This window comes from Gorilla gorilla, chromosome 11, assembly GCF_029281585.2.
Source record: "Gorilla gorilla gorilla isolate KB3781 chromosome 11, NHGRI_mGorGor1-v2.1_pri, whole genome shotgun sequence".
Taxonomy (NCBI): domain Eukaryota; kingdom Metazoa; phylum Chordata; class Mammalia; order Primates; family Hominidae; genus Gorilla; species Gorilla gorilla.
Window position 1 is genome coordinate 102,980,902 of NC_073235.2, and position 20,560 is coordinate 103,001,461.

Consider the following 20,560-nt stretch of genomic DNA (forward strand, 5'->3'; position numbering starts at 1 on the left):
TGGACTTCCTGCAGAGGCACAGGGTGGAGGTTGAGAAGTAGACTACACCCCAGTCTCTCAGTGTCATCCAACATCTGGACTGGAGTAGTGTAGAGAAAAAAGTCGCCATGAGAACCACGGCTAGAGGTTATCTAGCTGGACAAGTGGTAGACCAAGTTCCCTGATTATTTTATCCCTTTCCAGACAAGCCTCCCTTCTACACACACATACACCTTGGTCAGACATAAGGAAGCTTGGTGCTCCTGTTACATATTCCCTGCCCTTGCCTAAACCACAGAAATGTTCTTGAATCACCTCAAGGCTCAAAGACCCCTTCCATCTATCCCCAACATCGATCCTGGATTTTCTAGAGTTAATCGGATCTTTATCACTCCCTTTTCTTAAACTTCTTGAGAGTTTAAGCACTGCTCCCTCCCCCACCCCCAATGCTTTCCTTCATTGTCCACACAAAGTAAGGCTTCTTAGCGTGCACCCAAGATCCTTCTGTTACTTGACTTTGTCTAACCTCTCAGCCTTTGCTCCCCCCATCTGACCACATGTGTCCTAGGCCCCAGCAGCTCTGAACTGCTTCCTGGGACAGGCTATGTGCTGTCAGCCTAATGAATCCCACCCAACTTGGCCTTCGAGGTTCCACTGCTATGTGACTTCCCCTGAAGATTTGTCTTCCCTCTTCTTTTAAGAGCTGCTCTTTGTTTCCTAAATATTCTTTTTTTCTTTCTTTCTTTTTCTTTCTTTCTTTCTTTTCTTTCTTTCTTTCCTTCCTTCCTTCCTTCCTTCCTTCTTTCTTTCTTTCCTTCTTTCTTGAGACAAGGGTCTTGCTAAGTTACCCAGGCTGGTCTTCAACTCCTAGGCTCAAGCGATCCTCCTGCCCTGGCCTCCCAAAATGCTGGGATTACAGGTGTGAGTCACCGCAGCTGTCCTGTTTCCTAAATGCTTTGATAGCATCTTTTGCAAACCTCACTTAACATCTACATATCACAATATACAGGAATGGACTGTTTGCTTGTCTACTGTCTCCCAAAAGGAAAGAACATTTGCCTCATCCATCTTTACCCTCAGCAAAATGCCAGGTGCAAAGGGGCTCCTGATAAACGTATATTGAAGAAAAAGAGGAGGCTGACAAGCAGGAAACATGAGGAAATTAGCATGGTGGATGCCATACCTCAAAACCAAAGTGACAAATGACAAAGTAATTCTCTCACTATCTTGAGAGGCTCAGGCCAGGCTGCCTGGGCTCAAATACCAGCTGCACCACTTAACTAAACCTTGTAGAAGTTACTTAAATTTTTGGTGCTTTCTTGGTTCCACCCAGAAAGGTGGGGACAATTTCCTCAACTTTAAAAAGGAAATAATGGTACCTACCACATAGGATCATTTTGAGAACTAAAAAGGCATTTAAAGGGCTTGACACAGTGTCTAGGACAAGATAAGCCCTTAATAAATATTATCTGCTGCTGTTATAATGATTAGCTATCCATCACCCAGCACAGCTTATTTAACTGGTTTCTATTAAATAAAATAAAAGTAATTATTGTAGTAAAGTTGCATAAAATGCTGAAATGAACCTTTGTCATTCTTTTGGCCGCCTAGCTCAAAATGCACTTCCTGAGTTTGGATAATTCCTCACCTTATGAGTCTGTCTAGGTTACCTCTCACTAAGAAGCCACCATCATCATAATCATCATCATCATCAACACAACAACAAAAGCCAGACACAGGCTGTTCAGGACTCCCTTGCGGCAGGACTTGTAGCATATGATTCAGGTTTGACGAGTCAGACACACCCAAACCAGGTCTAGCAACAGGAGCTAGTAATGCCAAGCAGCAGTGATGGGAAAACTGCAGCACGACTATGCCCACTTTCCCATATGCAGTGGTGGTCCCAGTGGTCCCAGTAGCAGTGGTGGTCCCAGTGGCGGCATCTAGTGCCACTGTTGGCTGTACAAGATCAGCTGCATCCTCAAAGGGCTATTTTTGGTAGCATGACCGTGGCTAGGTGCTCGTCTGCTGCCAAGCTCCCCTTATTTTCCAAGCCTGTATCTCTATCCTACCCAGAAATGCTTTAACCCACCGAATATTCTTTTCTGCTTCTATCAGCCTGGGTTAATTTTCCTTGGTGCAATTCATCCTGCCAGACTGGTACAGATGATCAGGTCAGATGGTTTCATAAGATGTAAGTACACTCCTTCTACTTTGTTTTATTGCTTTGTTGATTTGCAGTGTTCTTTACTTGGCTCCTGCTCAGGGACTGTTCTTGGATGATTTTTGTTTTAGTAATGCTGATATGTTAAAGAGGGTTTTTCTGGTTTTTGTTTTATGGCAATTACACTTTCTCTCTTTCCTTTCCTTCCCATCCCTTTTTTGGTGTGAGTGATTGTGTCTTAGGACAATCAATTTTAATTGACTGGAATCTATGCTTAGGTAGAGAAAATCAGGCAACTAACAAGTATAAGAATAAAGGAAAACAGATGGAGAGGAACAAAATCAGTGCCCAGTGCAGGAGAGTATCACAACAGGTCTGTGAGCTCATTTAATGTAACTAGTTTATTTTACAGATAAAATACTTGAAACAAGGAACACACAGCTAATGGCTCAGCCACAACTATAATAACTGCATCTCCAGACTTCTCATCCAGGGCTCCTGCCTCTATCCATTATACCAAGAGGCAAAAGGCAAATAACTGAAAAGCAAGCTGAGATCACGTTAAATTTAACCCGATTAATTATACTTTTAGGTTTATGGTTGTATATGATACTAATTTACATTTTCAAGAGGTTTTACAACTTACAAAGCAGTTAAATCCTTTCAACTGCTCTGAGATAAGGTAGCACTTTTTTTTTTTTTTTGAGACGGAGTCTCGCTCTGTTGCCCAGGCTGGAGTGCAGTGGCGCGATCTCGGCTCACTGCAAGCTCCGCCTCCCGGGTTCACGCCATTCTCCTGCCTCAGCCTCCGGAGTAGCTGGGACTACAGGCGCCCGCCACGACGCCCGGCTAATTTTTTGTATTTTTAGCAGAGACGGGGTTTCACTGTGTTAGCCAGGATGGTCTCGCTCTCCTGACCTCGTGATCCGCCTGCCTCGGCCTCCCAAAGTGCTGGCATTACAGGCGTGAGCCACCGCGCCCGGCTAGCACTGTTTTTTTTAAAAGAGGTCTTGGTATTCATGTCTTGATAAATGTTTTAGCATCTCTCCTACCTCTGATTTTCCTGTCTCCCTTTTCTATTTGTTTTGGTTTTGAAGCTGTAACTACAAAATGTGTCCATTGGGAAGAGAGCAATATTAATGTATTTGAACAAAAGGGCCCATTGATTGAAACCATCATAAAAATATATGGGATGCTGTTTAACTCCATTTTACAAATCAGGAAACAGAAGCCCAGAGAGATTAAGTGGTTTGGCCAAGATTAAATAACCATTAAATGGCACAGTCACTACAAGGTTCATTTAAAAAAAACATATAACATACATTGAGCATTTAATGTGTCAGGCTGGTAAACAAGATATAGTGCTAGTTAACTCCTAGGTAAGCATAAATTTCTATAACCAGTATATTACTTTCTAAACCACTGTCTTCTGGAATTTTAGCAGCTGGACAATCAGTAAATACTTTTCTACTTACACAAGATTCATGTAACCAGATCTGTTTGGAGACTGATTGTGATATATATTAGAGTAAAAGATCTTAACTCAAAAGCATGTTTTGCATCATTTGTCTAGATCTTTAAAGTAAAAATGGAAAGCTGTAATTCTCAAATGTCTTCGAATGAACAAAAAATTGACAAGAATATGAAGCTGACTGCGTTACTGTATCATCAATTATTGGAACCTTGATTTAACAAGCTATTTTCATTTTCAGTCCAATGGCATACAAAGAGGAAATTTTATTCTTTGTAGTTTCTCCAAATTCTTTGTAAAAATTATGAAAGTAATTTGCGAAAAATAAGCGAATTGACATGGAATATAAGGTGAATAATGAATTTTTAAAATGTAGTTGTGTATAATGGAAAACGTCATTCTTGTATATTCAGCTAAAACAGACCATTAGTGCAAGACCTAAATATTAATGAGATCCGGGGTTTGCAACGAAATGTCACTGCTGCTTTTCCCCCAGAAAGTTAAAAGAAAAATGGGGAGAGCTTTTAAGTGAAAACTAAAGGTGCTGGCGTCACAATTGGAAATGCAAGGATGCAGAAGAAATGGTAAGATGTGGGTGGGTAGTATCCCAGTAAACGACATAAACCTTCTAACAGACTTGAGGTGGCTGTCCAGCCTTTCAGACATGTGATTGATAATGAATGTCAGAGGAGAGTTTCCTTTTCCATCAACGCTTCAGGAGACAGCGGACCGCCACCAACACGGGGCGGAAGAGCACCCCTGTCACGCAGACTGTGCCGCCTCCGGCTCGCCTGGGCACGCCCCTTCCTGCCCTAGCAGCGGCGTCCCGCCCTTTCCGCCTTTCACTTCCTAGTAACCGCCCTCCCTTGCTCCATCTTCGCAGGACCCGATTGGCTGATGGGGCAACCGCCAACGGCTGTGGCGTTTAAACCCAAGCCGCAGCCGCTGCTGCTCGCCGAGCGCCCGGAGCTGGGTGGGGGTGCCCCACGCTGAAAGAGAGGTAAGTTAGTGGCCTGCGGCAGTTGACGTGACCGCCCTCTCCCTGTCGGGATCGGTGTCGTTCTTGAGTCGGTTCTCTAGGCGCTGTCCGCCTCGGGTTCCGGCTCGTCTTCCGCCCTCTGTCCTCCGGGATCCGGGACGGCGGCCCCTCTCCGGCTCCGAGGGGTTCGTTGACGGAGTCCTGTTTTGGCTTTGAGTCGCTGCCTCTTGTTTCTGAGATTTGAGCGTCCGGCAGGGCGAGCGGGGAGAGCCACCAGTTAGGTCAGCTACTTAAGGGAAGATATTTCTGTCTCTGGGACTGCTCTACTCCCTTGAACAGTTTCTAGGGCATTGTGAGAGCTCAGTACGTGTCTGCGGAATGAATGTTAGGGACTGCGTGCCAAAGTTCTCGAAGGAGCCCTCTCGTTTGGAGAGGCTGGCTGAAGGCGAAGGGGTGATGGAAGACTAGGGAGAACTTGGAACTTAGAACTTGAGCTGCTTGATGTACAGGTAGGATTTCAGTAGAGAATAGGGACAATGATTTTTTAGATGAGGTATCCAATTCAGGAGAATTGGATGTGGAACTGAGTATTTCGTATTTAGAGATAGTCGAGATGCTGGCCGGACAAGTGTCACAGAGTGCTGGTATTGAGTGCTGATAGTTTACCAGGTCCCGTACTAGACACTGTACATACATTGGTTCATTTAGTCTCTACAAGGAGATGCCCTTATTTTTTATCGTTTTATAAATCTGGAAATTGAGACGAAGAGGTGTTGAGATCACATAGCTATGAAACGTTGGAACTGGAGCTCAAACACAATTGTAATCACTATCATAATGTCTCAGTGTCTATATGGTAAATCACCCTGGAACAATACCCCAAATGCCTGGTTCTGGCTCCTAAAGTTTCCCTTGGTGAGGTCATTGAAGTAGGGGGTTGCAGGGCAGTGTCAAGGAACACTCCCAGATTTCTGGCATGAGGATTTGAATAGGCGATTGACAGTGTCGTTTATTAAATTAAGGAATTGTGTCAGAACCAGCTTATTGGGGAGGGCAGTCCAGCTGTGGTTTCCTAATTAGTAAAGTGAGATTTAATATTCCAGACTGGATTTTTTGGGAGATGAACTAGATTTCTATGTTAGGATCCCTTTCAGGTGTGTGAGATGCAACAGTTTGTGGGGAGTTTCTGTGTTCTACTGTCTTTGAGATAGATAGTGATCTTTGATTTTAAAGTTTCTTTCTGGCAAAACGTTTAAAAGAACTGTTGAGCCTTAATCTTGAAAGGTTTCTGGTTCAACTTATTCCACATTGCAGAAATTTCTTCTAAAACCATCTTTCCGTTATTTGCTTGACACCTCCCAACATCTGCTTAACACTTTCAAAGGAGACCCATTCCAAGAGTGGGCGGTTTTTCTATTGGAAAGTTCTTCCATTCATTCATAGTCACTTCTTCCACAAATGTTTATCCAGCAGCTGCTATGTGGCAGGCACATTTCTGTACTAAGGTACAGAAGCAAACAAATTTGACAAAAGTTTATGCCCTCATTGAACTTACAATTTAGTAGGAGAAAACAGATAATAAGTTAACTATTTAATTTTATCTTAGACATTGATAAGTTAACGGAGAAAAATAAAACAGAAGGGGAGAATGGGGGTAAGTGTGCAGTTTTTAAGTAGTTTGGACTGGGAAGGCTCACTAAGAAAGTGACATTTTGGCAAATGCTCGAAGGAAGTGAGCAAGCCCTGTGGTCATTTGAAGGAAGAGTTGATACAAAGGGAAGAAGGAATAAAAGTTTCTGCTTTAGAGCATGTCAAGGTAGGCAGTGTGGCCAGAGATTATTGAGCAAGGGAAAGATTAATGAAAAGGATTAGAAAGGTTCACTGATGATTAATTGGGGAAGAGAAGTGTCAAATTGTATAGTACTTTCTAGGCCATTTTAAAGATCGAGTGAGATGGAAAGCTACTGGAGAGTTTTTTTTAACATGGGAATAACGTGAATTTACTTAAGCTTTAAAAGGATCATTGTGGTTGCTAGGTTAAGAATAGATAGTCGGGGAGAAAATGGAAGCAGGGACACCATTCACGTAGCTATAGCAAATAATGTACATGGGAGAGAATGGCAACTTGGATCAAAGTGGTAGCAGTAGAAATAGCGGTAAGTAGCCCAGGTGGATATATTGTGAAAGCTGGGCCAGCATAATTGATCATAGAATAGATGTGGGATATGAAAGGAACTTTCTGACCTGAGCAACTGAAAGAATGGAGTTGTCATTAAGTGAGCTAGGGAGGACATGGTGGAGTAGGTTGGGGTGGGGGGAGTTTAGGACATGTTAAATTTGAGATGTGTGTTAGAAATCCTAGTTGGAGATGAGTAGTAGGCAGTTGGATGAATAAATCTGGAGTTCAAGGGAAAAGTCTAGATTGGGAACACAAATTTGAGAGTTATCAGCATTTAGATTTAAAAGCCAGGATACTGGCTGATAGTCCAGGGAGTATATGTAAATATAAAAGAGATGAGATCCAAGGACTGAGATCTGGGGCACTCCAGTGGTAAGAGGTTAGAGAGATGAAGAATAACCAGCAAGAGGGACTGAGAAGTGGTTAGCGAGGCAGGAGAAAATCCTGCCTCAGAACAAACAGAAGAATGTGCTATTTTGCAACCAAGTGAAGAGCGTATTTCAAAAGGAAGGAATGACTTGATATTAAATGCTTTTCACAGATCAAGTAAAAAGAGACTGGGCCTGACCACAGTATTTGATTTAACAACATATTAATTCAGTGACCTTAATGAACAGTTTCCATATAGTAGTGGTGAGAGCAGAAATTTCATTGTAGTGGATCAAGAGAGACTGGGAGGAGATAAATTGGAGACAGCAAGTATAGACAACTCTCTAAAGGAGTTTTGCTATAAAGGGAAGCAGGGAAATCAGGTCATAGCATTCCAGCATCAAGGGACCACTTGTATTTTCTTAAATGTTTCATTTTCATGCATTTACACATGCCATTCTTTCTTCCTGGAATGCCCTTCCTAATCTTGATGCCTGACAAGTTCTTAGTTTCTAAGACTGACTTATTCATTCAACAAATATTTACTGTGTTGATATCATTTGTAAGGCGCTATTCCATGAGCTGGGGAATATATCAGTGAATAAAACATAAAAATCCATGACCTCCTAGAATTTAAATTCTAGTTGGGGAAGACAGACAATAAATAAATCTATAGTATGTTAGATAGTGATAGATGTTGAGGGAAGGAGCTACAGTTTTTTTTGTTTTGTTTTGTTTTGTTTTTTGTTTTTTTGTTTTTGAGACGGAGTCTCACTCTGTCACCCAGGCTGGAGTGCCATGGTTTGATCTCAGCTCACTGCAGCCTCCACCTCCTGGGTTCAAGCATTTCTCCTGCCTCAGCCTCCTGAGTACCTGGGATTACAGGCACCTGCCACCACACCTAACTAATTTTTTTGTATTTTTAGTAGAGACGGGTTTCACCATGTTGGCTAGGCTGATCTCGAACTCCTGACCTCAGGTGATCCACCCACCTCAGCCTCCCAAAGTGCTGGGATTGCTGGCATGAGCTACTGCACCCAGCCTGGAGCTACAGTTTTAAGTGACCTCACTGAGAGGGTGACATTTGAAGAGACTTGATGGAGGAGAGTGAATGGGCCATTTGTATATCTGGAGGAAGATGTTTCTAAACAGCATTTATTCTAAATGCAGAATAACCAGTATAAAGGACCTGAGGCTGAATAATGCCTGGCATATGCTCCAAACAGCTAGATTTTGGTGGCCAGTATGGCCTGAGGGGAATGCGATAGAGGGAGAGGAGGAGGAGTTCAAATTAGAGAAGTGTAGAGCTAGTGGAGAGACCGTACTAAGGACTTTGGAGAGAAGTGGGAACCGTGGGAGAGTTGTAGATTGTATAGATTAGTTCACTGTAGGGACAGCAGCAGTGGAAATAGGGAGTCAAAGCCTGTTGCAGAAACTCAAGTGAGACATGGTAGTGCCTCTGACTAGGTTGGCAGCAATGGACATACTGAGAATTGGTCAGATTCTAAATATATTGTGAAGGTAAGTTGAGATATGAGAGAGATTTTTGGCCTGAGCAACTGGAAGGATGAAATTACCATGAACTGAAATAGAAAATGCTCTGAGTGAAGCAGGTTTGGACAAGTTAAATTTGATGCATCTACTTTAGTTATTCAAGTGGAATTGTGGAGTAGACAGTTGGATACATGAATCCAGCGTTCAGGAAAGAGATCCAAACTGAGGACATAAATTATGGAGTTCTTGGCATCTGGCTGGTATTTTAAGTGATGAGACTGTATGAAATCACCAAAGAAGGGAGTGTAGATAAAGAGAGGAAGTTCAAGGAAAGACCCTGTTAGAGGTTGGAAGAACCTGTAAAAGAGACAGAGGAGGGACAGGTAGGTAGGTAGGTAGGAAAAAAATGTAGGAGTTTGATGTTCTGGAAGCCAAGGAAATACAATTTTTGAGGAAGGAGAAATTAACCACATTAAAATGCTGCTGATAGATCAAGTTAGATGAAGACTGAGAATTGACTATTAGATTTAGCAGCACAGAAGTCATCAGAGATCTTGGAAAAAAGCAGTTTTGGTGGAATAGCCTAAGTGAAAGACTGATTGAAGTAGGTTTATGAGAAAGTTGGAAACTGAGTATACACAATTTTTTCAAGGAGATTTGCTGTAAAGATCTGCAGAGAATTGGAGTGGTAGTCTGAGTATGAAGTGGGAACAAAAGAGGGTTCTTTAAGGTGAGGAAATAGCAGTGTGTTTGTATACTGATGAGAATGGTCCAGTGGAAAAGGAAAAAAATTGATGATATCAGGAAAGAATTGTTGGAGTGATGTCTTTAAGGAGGCAGGAAGGCATGGGATCCAGTGCATGGATCCGTATCTAGGAACACAGTTGATCCCTAACAACAGGAGAGAAAACAGATACACAGATACAGGTATGGTATGTAGGTAATTGCAATGGAAGTTTTGAGAAAGTTCTCCACAGGTTGCTTCAGTGTTCTGAGAGAGAATAACAATGAGTGAGGATATGAAATAATTCATAAAGAGGAGTGACCCAGGGATTGATAACAGCAGTGAAGGGAAAGGGGTAATAGAGTCTAGTGACAGTATATTCAAGGATGGGAATTTTTAGGGAGGAGGGAAGATGAATGGTCTGCACGCATGAATGTGTTGTAGCCTCTAGAAGGGGTGTGGGAGGGAAAACAGCCCCTGCCTGACAGGACTGCAGGAGAATCTGTGTCCTCAGGGGAGAGGGTGGTTCAAGAAGATGAAGGGAACATTCAGAGAAGAGATTGAGGCTGTAGAGGTTTGGTTGATGATGGAATGTGAGTTCTAGAGGACCTCATGAGTCTGGCAAGGGTAAGATAGGCAGGCTGTATTCATTTCCTTTGGCTGCTGTAACAAATTATCATAAATGAGGTGCTTAAAACAACTGAAATGTATTTCCCCACAGTTCTGGAGGCCAGAAGTCTAAATTCAGTTATCACTGGTTTTCCCACCTCAAGGTGTATTCCCAGCTGCACTCTCTCTGGAGGCTCTTCAGGAGAATCTGTTCCTTGCTTTGTCAGTTCCTGATGGCTGCTGGCAGTCCTTGGCATGTGGCTGCATCACTCCTGTCTCTTCTGTCTCTTGTAAGGACTCTTGTGATAGTATTTAGGCCTGTCTGGATAATCCAGGATAATCTCCCCATTACAAGATCCTCAACTTATTCAAATCTTCAAAGGCCCTTTTTCCACATGAGGTTTAGAATTAAAGGGATCTAATAACTTTGGGGGACCATTTTCCAGCTTACCACAGGACCAGATGAGGAATGTGTAGCACTTAGGGGATTCGAGTGAGGGGAATGAACGTGACCCAGGAGTTGAGGGATTCTTGCCATGATTGATAAAGTGAGCTGAGTCCTGGATTGACATAGTGAGCTGAGTCCTGTGGACTCAAGGCAGGTAGTGGTGGGGAGGCTGAGTATTGAGGGTTAGGCAGGTGCAGGTGACAGAGTTTTTTGTTTTTTTTTTTTTTTTTTAAGATCTCTTCAGATGGAGGCAAGGAGGCTTGGGAAGGAAATGGGGGCATGGGGAGGTTGGTCTTACATGGCTCAACATCAACTGCTCCTTCTCAGTGAAGCTATTTCTGATCCTTTTCCTCTGCCCAGGCACAGTTAATCACTTCTCCTCTGCATTGTGTATTGTAGCCATTACTCTTGTAATACTATAATGTAATGATTTCTTTATCTTCCTGTTTCTATAATAGGCCATAAATCTAATAGACAAATTTAAGATTTCCTATTTCTCCAACCCCTTCCCCACCTTGGATTGGGTATATCTCTTCTGTACTTCCGTTAAACTCTATGTATATCTCTAAGGTTATACTTCTTACATTGTATGAAAACACTGTCTGTACCCGCATTGTACCATGCATTCCATGAGGGCAGAGACCATATCCTGTCATCTGTCCCCTGCACCTGGTACATAGATGATTAATGTAGGCTTAAATGAAAAAAATAATCATTTACCTTTTTGGATTATACCTTAAGCCACTTTTGATTACATTCATACTTTCAGATTTTATACAAAGTTTAGCAAATACTTAATGCACAAAGTATATTAAGTCATGATTGTTACTTTTTAAAATGTATTTATCAGTTATCCTTTTTCTTTTATTAATCAATACTATGATTTTTTTTTCTTTCACTTCAGTGATGGAGTGCCCAGTGATGGAAACTGGCTCACTTTTTACCTCAGGAATTAAGAGACATTTGAAAGACAAAAGAATTTCAAAGACTACTAAGTTGAATGTTTCTCTTGCTTCAAAAATAAAAACAAAAATACTAAGTAAGTGCCATCAGTTTTAAAATACACTCACGTTTTAACTTTTCCCCAGAATTGTTATATATTTGCTACCTTATTTTATCAAGTACAGAAAATTACTAAATTGACCATTTTGTTAACTGATAACTTTTTAAATTTGATCCTTCCTATCTCCTTCAACTCCTGTTAGTTGGGTGGTTTTGATGATTTACCCTAAGTGTGACACAGTTGAATTTTCAGCAGTGAGGCTGCAGTGACCCAAGACAGCTACTTTCTACAGCGCAGAAAAAAACTACCAACATGACTTTTCTGGAACAGATGTAGTAAGAGTAGCAGGTTGTTCTGGCATGTCGTGGCAACTGGATGATGGGTAGCCTCGAGGAGGTGGGCTCACACTGGGTGCTTATATATACGTGTGTATATATATAATGTATATGTGTGTGTGTGTGTGTGTGTGTGTATATATATATATATATATATATACACATGTGACTTTATATAGGCAATCTTATGAAGACACTGAGCACTTTGGAAATGGAATTTCATGAATTCTGGAGTTAAGGCATCAGAAGGGCAAAAAAAAAAGGAGGTGGGAAAACTCCCCAAGATAAATTTTCATTACTTCTGAAAATTATCTCAGTGTTCATACCCATCTTAGCAGGAGTTGGGGAGGTATCCTTTTAGTCACATTATCTGCTGATATAGCTCCTGCGAAGGACAATCACGTGTGCCTTCTAAAACAACCCAGCCTTCTGGGTGCCTGTAAATCATGATGCAGCTCCCACCTAGGTCTCTAGGGCCACTCCTTACACTGGCTCTTACTTACTCCCTTTGGCAAGACTATTCCACACCCCCTGTTATGAAGGAATATGCTGACTTTGAGAAGTACAACAGGAAAATGTTATTACTCTTTATCTTCTGGAAATCCTAAGCTTGTTGTAGTCAGTTTCCATTTGCTATGCCAAGGATGGCTATCCAAAACTACTCTCTCTGTGCCAAAGGTAAAGTACTGTTTTGGACTCTGTTTTGCAGAATCCCAAGTTTTCCCTGAGTACTTATAAAATGTTATTAAATTTTATAAAACTTATTTCACATACACTAGACTTTTATTCAGTGGCATATGTTATTGAATAGTGACATGTAAGTTACAATTATGAAAATATAATGATATTTTAAATGTACTAAGGGAACACACTATATTTATGGTAAGCTTTACCAAGGAATTCACAATGAAATTTCTTTGCTTCCAACAGAAAAGCAATTTCAGGCGTGATTTAAATCATATTTACATAATGCTTTTAAAGAGGAGTCAAGTTTAGATTGCAGTAGATGCCTAGAAATAAGAGGTAGAATCTTTTAGATGGCAGTAAAAGGTCCCGTAGGGTTTAGATTATCTGTCTAACATTAGAGAAAGTATGGCTCTATCACTCAAAGTTTAAAAATGGGCGTTGGGAGTATTAAGTAATTTGTTCAGTTCTGGAGCTGTAGAAGCTGGCTTTAGAATTTTCCCAGATTGGCTACCCTCATTCCTATGGGACATTTCCAGTTAGAGCTGCAGAATCAGTTTCTCCATTCTGTCTGCTAGTCAAAGGTAGGAAATTAGGTAGAGCAGCAAGTATCAAGATTTAGTTTTTGTGACTGATCTAATTATGTAGAATGCTGTGTCTGTGCTGCAGTCCTCTTACTCCTTTTTTATACATATTCCGCATTCCTCACAACTCTTGAATTCTTCATCTTCTGTCTAGCTTTCATTTCCTTACCTCTAAACTCTGGGTTTATTTTTCTCAAAACTACATCTGTATTGTTATTCCCTTTTCTAATCTTCAGTTAAAACTTGTGAAATGCATTTTGTCTATGTTTTACTAAGGAATATAAAAATTTCTTAAGGTATAAGCTCAATATTAACTCATTTTAAAAATCTTTTTACAGATAATTCTTCTATTTTCAAAATATCTTTAAAGCACAACAACAGGGCATTAGCTCAGGCTCTTAGTAGAGAAAAAGAGAATTCTCGAAGAATTACAACTGAAAAGATGCTATTGCAAAAAGAAGTAGAGAAACTGAATTTTGAGAACACATTTCTTCGCCTAAAGCTAAATAACTTGGTATGTAAGCTATATTGTTTTTGAATTCTAATTATAACTTAAATCTTTTAGCTGTATTATTATAGAAGCTCTAAAAATATTTTTCAAATCTCCAATAGTGAAAAATTATTGAAAATCAGTATACCATGTAAGTCTGTGTTAAAGTACAAACTGTTAATGGGTAATAAAATATGTGTTTTAAATCTACATTCTAAATGTGTGCTTGTGTGCTGTGTAAACCAGTATAATACTTTGACCAACATTCGATTGCTAATCATAAACAAAGCTTGGTACATTAATACATTTTAAAAAGATGGTCATAGTTCTTCCAGTGTTCTTGAAAGGAAAGGAATTCCCAGAATGTTGTTATTCTTTTTTAATCTCAGCATTTACCTGGCTACAAGCTAAACAGAATGAGAATTATAGTTGTTTTCCTTCCAAATTTCAACTCTGTTCACAGACAGGACAGTGAGAGCCAATGATTAGCTAGGCTGCAACTATAGATCTAAATCTAAAATGAGTAGAACTTTTTATAACGGAAAAAGGACCTACTCTACTTGTGGGTTTAATTCCGGTGGCTGACAAACTGTTCTCTTGCCATGTGACATATTACTATGAGAAGAAGAAAAATGTTTATAGGAAAACTTAAAATTGTTCTAAAGTATTCAACATATGTGTGTGTGTGTGTATACACGTATGTATGTATGATATGTATTTGGACTATATAATACTATTTGGTACTATATAATATATCATTTTAGCTGAATGTGATCTCAATTTTTAGCTCAATGTGATATCAACTATTTTTTAAGTTTTCTCACATGGGTGGCATTCATAAATGCCTGATATAATAAATTACAAGTCTTAACTGATTAAAAGGGGTCTTTATTTTACATGTGCAGAATAAGAAGCTTATAGACATAGAAGCTCTCATGAACAATAACTTGATAACTGCAATTGAAATGAGCAGTCTTTCTGAGGTAAGTAGAATTTATATGTAAATAGTGTCATTCTTTAGATTACTGAGGATCACTGAGATTACTTAAATAACATCAAGGTTAGAGATTCACATTTCAAGTTTTGTGCAAAGGACTGATGATAATATCAGTTTTAACTGGCTAACAGCATATTATCATTTTGTATAATTGGTTATTGAAAATGTCATATGAAAATTAGGTTTTTATTAAAAGTAACAGGATTAGACAGGTTAGTGGAACATACTGGCTCCTAAATGGACTCAGAAACATAAAGACATTAGTAGAAAGGAAGCATTTTAAGTGAGGAAAGACTTTGGGGTTTTTGTTTTTTGTTTGTTTGTTTTAAAGATGGACACAATTGAAAAACTGGGGGAAAAAATAGAGGCTGGTCCTACTTTATACTGTTTTCTAAATCAAATTCTAAATTTCCCAAATGCTTTTCATGTGGTTCTTTTTGGAGAATTCAGAGGGCTGAGGTCAACATCTAGATTAAGGAAAAGTAAAAACTGGATAGCAGGTAGATGGAGAAGCTGGAGGTGAAGGCACAGTATACATTCTTGGTAGCTACCTTCTTGAACTTACTATTTAACAGACTAACTTTTGCATACCAAGCTTTAAAATTCTTTTTCTTTCTAGTTGTTACTAAGTGGGGCAGGTGATGGGTCATATAGACGTACTGTTCTAACATCAGAACGAGATAAGAAAAGTATAGAATAAAGTTTCACACATGCTTTTGTCCGCCTTCAGCTACTTTGTTCTCCATTCTGTCTTCTCCTTGTACCTCATGCAGGTGATTGCTTTCATCTATTTCTTTATATAAAAACAAACAAACAAAATAAATATTTTCTTACTTTTCTTCTTTACACAAAAGATAGCATGCTATACCAGATGTTCTATACCTTTTTATGTGACATATCTTGGGGATCTCTCCATATGATTATGTGGAGTGATTCCTCATTCTCTTTTGGTGCTGCTTTGGATAGATCCAGAGTGGACTAGTAATCTACCTCACTAGGCTCCTGTTGTTGGACACTTGGGTTATCCTTTGCTGTTGGCTTGTGTTAGTGTAGAGTGCCTTTCCCTCTTGCATCATTAATTTTTTCCCTCCCTTCTGGATTATTCCCATCAGGATGCAAAAATGTTATCATCTCTCCTCTTAAAAAAAAAATAAATAAACCTCTTATTTCACCTACTTCCCAGCTACTATCTCAGCTCTCTTCTTGCCTTTACAGCAAAGCTTTTTGAGAGATTTATTCACTATCTCTAGTTTCTCTTGATCCCAAGCCAATTGGGTTTTCACCACCAGTCCACTAAATCCTGAAAGTCACCATTGATGTCCATGTTGCGAAAACCCACGGATAATTCTTGGTTCTTCTATTGACTTCACATGACTTTTAGAATACCACACACTCCTAAGTCTCTTCCTACCTTTCTGGCTATTCCTTTTCAGTCTGTTTGCTGGTTTCTCTTTATTTTCCTAAGTTTTGGGAATGCCTTATGACTCAGTTCTTGGACTTCTCTTTTCTATCTACATTCACTCCTCCTAAATAATTTTATTCTATCTTATGGTTTTAATTACTGCTATACACTGTTGACTTTCAAATTTGTAACTCCAGCCTGACCATCTCCTCTGATCTCCAGACAATTTATATCTAATTACCTACTTGGCATCTGTTTGGATGTCTAAAAGCCATCTCAAATTTCACATTTGCCACCAAACCAGTTCTTTTTGAGATTTTCATCTAAGGTAATCACAACTCTCTTTTCCTGTCTTTTCCTCACACCCCATATCTGATCCTTTGGCAAATCATTTTAGTTCTGCCTTCAAAATCAGTCTACAATTCTACCAGTTCTCACAATCCTCTTTCACCACGCATGTCCAAGGCACTGTTATCTCTTACTTACATATTGTATTAATATTAGCATCCCAACTTGGCCTTCTTACTTTTTCTCTTGTTCCTCTATGTATTCTCTTCTTCTTATAACAGCCAGAGTGATCCTGTTAAAATGTTAGTCTCTGCTTCAGACTCTTCAGTGGAGTCTTACCTATTGCTTGATGTGATCTGAAAACTGAAACTCTTGTTATTTCTTCTACCTCATTTGCTACTCTCCTCTTTCTTCCGCTCCTTAACCTTTTCAGTGCAGTTCTCTTCCCACTCCCTCAGAGGTGAGCTGCTACCATAGTGCCTTTGTACATGTTCTGTCTGCATGCGACAAGTTCCCATCCTTCAAATGTTGACTCAAAAGTGACTGCAGTGAAGCCTTCCCTAGCAACTCTGCATAAATTTAAACACTCCCCACCCCTGCACTTACATTTCATATCCTGCTTTTCTTCTTTAATCTTTCTCCTTAACGCTTAACACTGACAATTTTGTTTATTGTTCATCCCATCAGAATGTAAGCTTTTTGAGTGCAGGGATGTCTTTACCAGAACAACATCTAGAACATAGTAGGATGCAATAAATACATATAAAATATTAGGTAGTGTTTCCCCAGTAAGACTGATGCTTGTTTTATATGTAAATAAGTAAGGTACATATATTTCCTGCAGTCCCTCTTTGATTGAGCTTTTTAAATACAAATAATGCTAAATAATGTAAGTATCTTTTTAGTATGATGATGATGTGGTCTTTTTAGGTGGCTTAGTATGATTATTTATTTTAGTAACTTTCCTAATTTTACATTTCTGTAATAAACTTCAGAAGTGATTTTTCTTTTAATATGCTGCTGAATTCTTTTTTGCCAGTTTTGCTTAAGATTTTTCTATTGTTAGTTATAAGTGAGGACTCTGAGGTTTTTTTTCTATGCATGGAAAAAAACAAGACCATACAGTCTTTAGGCATTGATAAAAATGTTATATATACTAAGCTCATAAAAAGAATTTGGATGTTTTACTTTTTCTATGTTCTTGAAAAGTGATACAGTATTATAATTGTTTTTCTTTAAAGGTTTTGTAGAATTATTCTGTGAAACCATCTGGACCTGGGACTTTTCTGATGAGAGTGATAGTAGCTTTTTGTTGACTTTATTTATCCTATGGATATTGGTCCCCTTAGGAAAATGTCTTTCTTTCTTTTGTGTTTAGTTTTATTAAATTATTTTTCCTTAGAAAGTTATCTGTTTCATCTAAGTTTTTAAATTGATGTTCACAGAGTTGACCAGAGTAGTCTGTCATTATTCTTTTAATTTTGTCTGTGTTGCATTTCCCCAGTTGATTAATTTTATGTATTTGGGCTTTTATTTGTCTTTTTTCTCCCCACTATCTTAGGTTGTTGTGATTTTTCTATTTTATTTTATTCTTTTAAAAGAATCATCTTTCTAATTTAATTTAATGTTTGATGTTTCAAACATTTTTTGCTTTTATTTTTAATAAGTTCTTTTGCCTTTTTGTGGTTCATTGTTACTTTTCTAACTTTGAGTCAATGCTTTTTTTTTTTATTGTTAACTGTAGGTAAGATGCCATTTTTCTCTCAATACTTTCAATTTTTTAAATTGTCTTTAGTTTTGAGAATTTTGACTTTGATGTGTTTTGCCATGAATTTCCTTGAGTTTATCTTTTTGAGGTTCACTCAGCTTCTTGAATTTGTAGGTTGATGTTTCTATCAAGTTTGGAAAAATGTTCAGCCATAATGTCCCCAAGTACTTTTCCAGTCCTGCCCTCTTTCTCTTTCTCCTTTCCTCTAGGACTCTGATGACAGGAATGTTTTATCTTTTTTGCTATTCCACAAATTCCTAACCCTCTGTTATTTTTTTCAGTCTCTTTTCTTTCTTGTTCAGTTCGAGTAATTTCTATTGTTCTATCTCCAAGTTCAGGGATTTCTTTCCCCCCTTTTTTTCTCGGTTTTGCTGTTGAGCACATTTAATTTATTTTATTTTATTTGCTTATTACATTTTTCAGTTCTGAGCTCCATTCGGCTCTTTGTATCTATTTGTTTGCTGAGATGTTCCATTTTCTCATTTGTTTTAAGCATGTTAGTAATTGCTTGTTGAAGCATTTTTATGATACTTGTTTTAAAATCTTTGTCAGATAATTCCAACATTTGTGTCATCTCAGTGTTGATATCTATTGTCCTTTCTCATTCAAATTTAGAGTTACCTGATTTTTGGTATGACAAGTGATTGATTTTTGATTGTATCTTGGACATTTTAGATGCACTATAAGACACTGGATCTTATTTCCATCTTGTGTTTAAGCAGACCTCCTTTGACACTACACTGGTGGTAAGGGGAGGTGCTGCCTACTGCCAAGTGGGGACTGAAGTTTAGACTTCCCATTCAGCCTCTGTTGACAACACTGTGGTGGGCATAACTGATGAGTGGGTCTGAGAGTTCAGGCTGACACCACTATGGCTGGAACAGGGAAGGGCGCACCTCATTACTTTCATGGCCTCTGCTGACATGAGGATGAGGAGGCTAATGAAGGGGGGAGGTTGTTACTACTGAAGAGTGATGAAAATCGTAGTTCTTTATTAAACCACTTCTATCCCCACCATACAGGAGAGGGAGGGGAACTCCTTCCTATCACTGAATGGGGATGTATAGCATATAGACATTTTATTTTCTGTGTATTATGATGTTTTTACATCTTTTAAAACATTATTGGCTGGAGACACTGCCCTTCTCAGGGCTAGCCAATTTTTAGAGATAGCAAGGGACCAGCCAGGAGCATGTCTTTTGTTTTAGTCTGTTTTCTGCTGCTATAACAGAATACCACATACAGGGTAATTTATCGTTTTCTTTTCTTTTTTCATTTGAGATTTCATTCTCTAAAAAGACTGGGTAATTTATAAAGAACAGAGATTCATTTGGTTCACAGTTCTGGAGGCTGGGAAGTCCAAGAACATGATGCTGACATCTGGCATGTGTCATCCCATGATAGAAGGTGGAAGGGCAAGAAAGCATGCAAGACAGAAAAGGAGACCAGACTCCTGTAACCCACTCCTGCAATAACAGCATTAATCCATTCATGAGGGCAGAGCCCTCATGACCTAATTACCTCTTAAAGGTCCTGCCTCTTAATACCATCACAATGGTAATTCAGTTTCAACATGAGTTTTGGAGGAGACATTCAAAACCATAGCACTTTTGATATGCAAGCTAACTAATCCAGAGCCATATCTCCCCTGTCTGGCCTTTATATCTCAGGAGGCAATGGTCCTCTGCTTTGATCGTCCCAGGGTCAGGTACTAGGGAACCAGGGACCTACCTCTCCTGTGTCTTAGAGCCTGCCAAAATTATTCAAACTAGCCAATTCTAGACTATTCACCCTGCCCTGTCTTGCCTTTCCTATGGAAACTCCAGTAATAGGCTCTGGCCTAAACCTTCCCCTCGTTCCCATCTTCTGCCTTCTGACCATCCTAGTGTCTTTTCTGTGTGGCTCTGCATGGCCTACTGTACCTCTTGTCTCTAGGACCTGCGAGTATAATAAACTTTATTTTTTTCCTGAGTCTCTACCTTCTTTTAATGGCTACACCCAACTGACCATCTCATAAAAAGAATATGAAACAGGATGGAGATCCAAATATGTCCTCCACTGACATTGTTGGGCGGGGATGTGCTCTTTAACACTGGGCTGTCCCAAGCCTTTTCTGATGGTACTGCTGATTTGGAAGAGAGTTGTCTTATTATAGCCTGGTGAGTGTGGAAGTTTAGGTTCCCCATTTTGACCTTTGTGCTTTTTTCAAAAATTAATTGACCAAATATATGTGAATCCATTTCTGGACTCTCTGTTCTATGTCATTGATCTATTTGTCTATCATTATGCTAATACTGTACTGTCTCAATTACTGTAACCCTCCTAACTTTTTTCTTTTTCAAAGTTTTTTTTGTTTTTTTAGCTATTCTAGGTCTTTTGCATTTTCATATGAATTTTAAAATCAGCTTGATAATTTGGCACCATTCCCTTGTTTCTATTACAGCTTAGCTCTGTAATAAAAAACACGGTTGTGTGTTGCCTAATTTTCTGGTGTTTATTAATAATTAAAACATGTTTGTATCTGAAAATTTAGAAATATGGATAAGTAAATATATAAAAGATATATTAAAATCACCCAGATTTTGAATTTTAA

General features: G+C 39.1%; 1 protein-coding gene across 1 annotated transcript in view; it reads left to right on the top strand.

Moving 5' to 3' along the window:
• The first annotated feature begins 4,454 nt into the window (after positions 1–4,454).
• The window catches only part of SGO2 (shugoshin 2), a 57,801-nt gene continuing 41,695 nt past the window's right edge, over positions 4,455–20,560 (top strand). Inside the window, exons 1-4 of the mRNA XM_019021797.3 lie at positions 4,455–4,614; positions 11,321–11,455; positions 13,361–13,536; positions 14,418–14,495. Coding sequence (XP_018877342.2) covers positions 11,323–11,455; positions 13,361–13,536; positions 14,418–14,495 — 387 coding nt within the window. The 5' untranslated portion in view covers positions 4,455–4,614; positions 11,321–11,322. The remainder of the gene's footprint in view (positions 4,615–11,320; positions 11,456–13,360; positions 13,537–14,417; positions 14,496–20,560) is intronic.